General features: G+C 60.0%; 1 protein-coding gene across 1 annotated transcript in view; it reads right to left on the bottom strand.

Annotated features, from left to right (window-relative positions):
- ACOT7 (acyl-CoA thioesterase 7) overlaps positions 1 to 4,755 on the bottom strand; it is a 6,942-nt gene extending 2,187 nt beyond the window's left edge. Inside the window, exons 1-6 of the mRNA XM_019470746.1 lie at positions 4,229 to 4,755; positions 3,153 to 3,309; positions 2,529 to 2,620; positions 2,279 to 2,393; positions 858 to 944; positions 51 to 76 (exon numbers count right to left, since the gene is read on the bottom strand). Coding sequence (XP_019326291.1) covers positions 51 to 76; positions 858 to 944; positions 2,279 to 2,393; positions 2,529 to 2,620; positions 3,153 to 3,309; positions 4,229 to 4,726 — 975 coding nt within the window. The 5' untranslated portion in view covers positions 4,727 to 4,755. The remainder of the gene's footprint in view (positions 1 to 50; positions 77 to 857; positions 945 to 2,278; positions 2,394 to 2,528; positions 2,621 to 3,152; positions 3,310 to 4,228) is intronic.
- Between the last annotated feature and the right edge of the window lie 32 nt (positions 4,756 to 4,787).

Below are 4,787 nucleotides of genomic sequence, written 5' to 3'. Positions count from 1 at the left end.
TCGGTGAATATTTTTGTCTTCCAGTGGCGGGCGGCCACAATCCCGGCAACCTCATCCATGAGCTTCATGGTGACACCTGGGGGGCAGAGGTAGAGGGTCCTGTCTCAGGGAAGCCGGTGGGATTTGGGAAAAACCACGGGTAGGTCAGTAAGGCCTTTGCACGACCAAAGCTACGCTGAGGAGTCAGACCAGAGACTGAATGCCAGCTGCAGGAAACCCCCAGTACCAGCATAAAGCCTGCTGTCAAGAGTACCATCAGGGTGACATCCTCGCAGACCTGGGCTTAAGCTCTGGCTCTCCCGAATTTCTCTGAGCAAACCTCAGCCTTGCAAGGCAACATCAGTCCCCCAAACCTCCTGCTTGGAAAGAGCTCTGAGCCACATTGTTTTGTTTTTTCTTTAAGGACGCAATTAGATGAGGAGTGGCATCCAGCGGCATCCCAGCCCTTGGCAAACGCGCATCTCCCCGGGCTCACGCTGCACGCGTCCGCCCTGCCCTGCCCGACCGGCAGGCGATGGGCACTGCCAGCCAAGACGAAATTGCTCCAGCAAATTGCAGTCATTGTACGCTGGGTGTTTATAATCTGAGATTTGCAATTTAAGAGACAATGACAAAATTGTAGGATTTACAGTTTGAGTATGTCAGTTTTCGGAGCCTTTTTTAAGCATAGAAAAAGACGAAGCTTTTGTCTCAGCTGAAGCAACACTGAACCTTACAGACTGTGGAAATGGGCCTGTGTGCCTTCAGAGGCAGAGCCCACCTCCCGAAAACACCGAGATGCACGAGTTGCTCTCAAACAGTGCTTCTGCTCCGGGGAAAAAACAACCCAGCTGTTGAACAGGGCAGCACTCACTCACCTCCGTGCACGAAGCCCAGCAGCGTGCAGTCTGACGGTCCCACCAGGTGGATCAGGCTGGACTGGCTGTAGCCAACGGTGTGCGGCTCTGGTTAGAGAAGGAGAGCAAAGCGGAGATCAGAGCTGCTCGGCCAGCACCCGTACACCGCCGTACGCCCCTGTCTTAAGCCATGTGAAGGAAGAAAATGTGGGGCTGGCGTGTGCAAAGCTGAAGTATGTTCAAGCCAGTGTTTAGATTGGCCCGAGAAGTCCTGAGAGCAGAGGCCATTCACCACCTGACGGGCTGCCACCTCCCTCTAATGCCCACTCATCAATTTTATTCCAGCTCAGCTCATTTCTTCTTTTAAAGCTTTCAAAGAGCCCGAAAGCAAATGGGAGTGAACTGGATGGACACATGGCTGTACACTTTCCCTCCTCAGGTCACCAGCCACAGCCGAATCTCCCCGAACCTGCCGCTTAGCGGTGTCTCCAAAGGACCACGCTTCCCCCCGGCGTGAAGACCTCTGCCCCCACGTCCCCCAGCCATGGCACATGCTGGTGACATCTGACTTGCCACTAAATCCAGGTGACAGAAATCGCACCTTCCAACTGCCAGCAGAGGAAAACCGCTCTCAGGGAGCGTTTTAGTTTTCCATCTAATGAGAGATGCTAAAGGTGCTTAGCACAGGAAAAACCAGGCATCACCTCCTCAGGGAGGATACCCGCGCAGCAGCACCCGCGGAGCCTTACCTTTCGTCTGTCTATCTGTGAGCAGGGAGAACAGAGGGGAAAAAAGCATTTGAGCAACTTTCATCCCACAACACCCCCCGATGATTCCCGCGCGCCACCTCTCTGCCTCTACCCGAGGACCACGGCTAGTCCTGGAGGCCACCAGCCACTCGCGCCTTTGGCTCGCCATCAGCACCGCCACCGTGTTTCCAGAAGCCGGGGCAACACTTTCGGTAGGAAAGAGATCCCCAGCAATCCCCCAGGGAGAGCATGACCCCAGCTCCTCCCCGTAGCTCATCCTCCCCTTCAAACAGTGGCCGATAAACTTCTTCCGAAAAACTGACTTCCAGAGAGGGGCTGCAGCTGCAGAGTGTGCAAAACCCTCGCCCAACATTTGCGTTTACCCTGTGCTGAGCAAAACTAGCTCCCACTGCTCAGGAATGCACAAGGGATGCAAGGAGTGGTGGCAGGAACCGTGTTTCGGAAGAGGGCATCCCACCCACCAGCCCCAGCAGGGGATCACAGGTACCCACCCGACTCCCCCTCCACTCACGCACTGTGGCTCCAAAATCCCATCCCCATCCCCAATGCAGTGTTTCAGAGTGCGCGCTCACAGCCACAGGTGCCCGGGGACGGCTGGAGTTGCCTCGGGGACCAGTTCGGCCTCCCAGCGCTGCTGGGACGTTTCCGCAGGTCACGCACTGCCCACGTTACCTGGGTTGATGACAGGGAAGATCAAGTCGCCGTTTCTCTGCTTAGTTTCCAGCCGATCCAGCTTTTGCTCCTCGTAACGCTTCTTCCCCTCATCCTCCTGCTCCTTTCTTGTGTACTGGAAGGAAAGGCTGGTAAGAACAGGGTCGGCAAAGGCACCGGCGCAGCCGGGGATGCTGACAGGGCCAGGTTAGCACCGTTCCCCCAGAGAGGGCGAGCTCCGGTTTTCAGGGAGCAAAGCAAGCCATCCTACCTGGATGGGAGGAACCTCAAGGACCTTGTTCACATTCTTCAGGGACAGCGGCACATACCACAGCGTCGCCTTGTTCGTCACCTTCTTCGCCCCTGGAGAAGAGGGGGGCAGAGGGTGACCGCACCAATGCCAACCAAGGCGCGTTTGCCACCGGCGGTGCTGCAGTCCGGGGTTGGCTGCACGCTGGCAATGCTGCCGGCACCAGGCAGCCCCCTGCCCTGCTGGCTCCTGCCGGGCTTTGGCTCGGAGCGGATGTGACAATGCGCTTTTGGGAAGGCGTCCCGGCAAGCGGAGCCAGTTGCCACAGCAACAGCAGGAAAAGGGCCTTTTTCAGGCCAAAGGCAGCCACGGGCAGCAAATTAGGCAGGAGGAGCTAATGGCGGATGTTTCCGTTCTTCGCTAAAAATGAGCAATGGAGCCGTAATCCCCAGGGAGCCTGCTTGGCTTCCCTTCCCAGCGCCGACCCTCCCTGCTGCTCCCAGCACTCTCAATAAAAAGGCAAGATCTCCCCTCTGCCCGATGCTGCTGGCAACAGTGGGCAGAGGATGGGGTCAACGCCACGAGCTCTCGCCTTATCAGGGTTATTCCTGGAGTTTTGGGACAGGGCTGCCGGAAGCCACCCACCTGTTAAAATGTTTTCAGACATGACGTTGACCTGGACCTCCACGGAGTGCCGGGAGGTGTAGGTGATCTCGGCACTGACGTTGGCCACCTCGCCAATGCACACCGGGGAGAGGAAGTCCGTCCGCTCCACCCGCGCCAGCGCAGCCACACAGGGCTCCTGGGGACGGCGAGACAGCGAGGGTGGTGACCGCAGCCACGCCGTGCAGGACCACAGCCGGCAGCTCCCCGGGGCCGGCCCATGCTGCACGTGGCTCCAGCACTCCAACCTCCGCATTATCAGCCGGCAGCTGTGCTTCCTTCCCGCCACTCTCAATAAAAAGGCAAGATCTCCCCTCTGCCCGATGCTGCTGGCAACAGTGGGCAGAGGATGGGGGTCAACGCCACGAGCTCTCGCCTTATCAGGGTTATTCTTGGAGTTTTGGGACAGGGCTGCCGGAAGCCACCCACCTGTTAAAATGTTTTCAGACATGACGTTGACCTGGACCTCCACGGTGTGCCGGGAGGTGTAGGTGATCTCGGCACTGACGTTGGCCACCTCGCCAATGCACACCGGGGAGAGGAAGTCCGTCCGCTCCACCCGCGCCAGCGCAGCCACACAGGGCTCCTGGGGACGGCGAGACAGCGAGGGTGGTGACCGCAGCCACGCCGTGCAGGACCACAGCCGGCAGCTCCCCGGGGCCGGCCCATGCTGCACGTGGCTCCAGCACTCCAACCTCCGCATTATCAGCCGGCAGCTGTGCTTCCTTCCCCACCCATAACTGACACCGGGGCCGCCTCTGACTTGCCCTTTGCGGGAGTTAAAACATTGACAGCAGCGTAATAATGTTTCTGCTCGTAAAACACAATTTCAGCAGGATGCTTCCAGCTACCAGGGCCATGCTCCGGCAGCAGCCAGAGCCACCAGTGGTTTGCATGCAGGAGCAAGCGCTTCCGGTGCAGGGGGATGTGTGGGGAGGCCCCCAGGGATGCCCAGCGGTCCTGGGGGACCCCCTGCTCCCAGCAGATCCGTGAGGGGCGGCGGGGGGGTTGGAGAGTCGCCAAGCCGGAGCCTGGCGGGCACTCCGGCGCCTACTCACCCCGGCCTGGGAGTTGCAGTGGCGGGTGCTGATGATGGCTCCAGCCTCCTCGATCATCTTCAGGATGGTTCCCCCGTGGACGTTCCCCGCAACGTTGGCATCATCCGGGCGCATGATCCTGCCGGGGGAAGGACACGCGAGCTCACACCCCCCTGCCATGCCCCCAGCCTGGGTCCCAGTGCAGCCGCCCGGAGGCACCGCTATCGCCCTACCAGATGAGCTGCTGGGCCATCTCACCACGCTGATGCCGGCAACGTCACTGGCGCTGCCTGCCCTTGCCGGCCCGCTGTTTCCTGGGAGCGGCAGGGGAACCCGCCCCAAATTACCGCTGGGAGTGGAAGGAGGCATCGCTCCTCTGCCGGGGGCAGCCGGCTGCTCGGCTGGGACCGCATCTCGCCGCCACCTCACTGCAGCAAACGGCGACCGAGCCAGGCACATGCCACCACTCAACCCGGCTTCCCGGCAGCAGTAGCGGCTTCTGCCGGGGTGGCAGATCATCGGCCGGAGGAGGGAAGGCGAGGCACCATGGTGATGGGGCAACGGCTGTGCGCCGGCCCGG

This window comes from Aptenodytes forsteri, unplaced genomic scaffold (assembly GCF_000699145.1).
Source record: "Aptenodytes forsteri isolate BGI_AS27 unplaced genomic scaffold, ASM69914v1 Scaffold16, whole genome shotgun sequence".
Taxonomy (NCBI): Eukaryota; Metazoa; Chordata; class Aves; order Sphenisciformes; family Spheniscidae; genus Aptenodytes; species Aptenodytes forsteri.
This window is presented reverse-complemented; position numbering and strand designations above follow the sequence as displayed.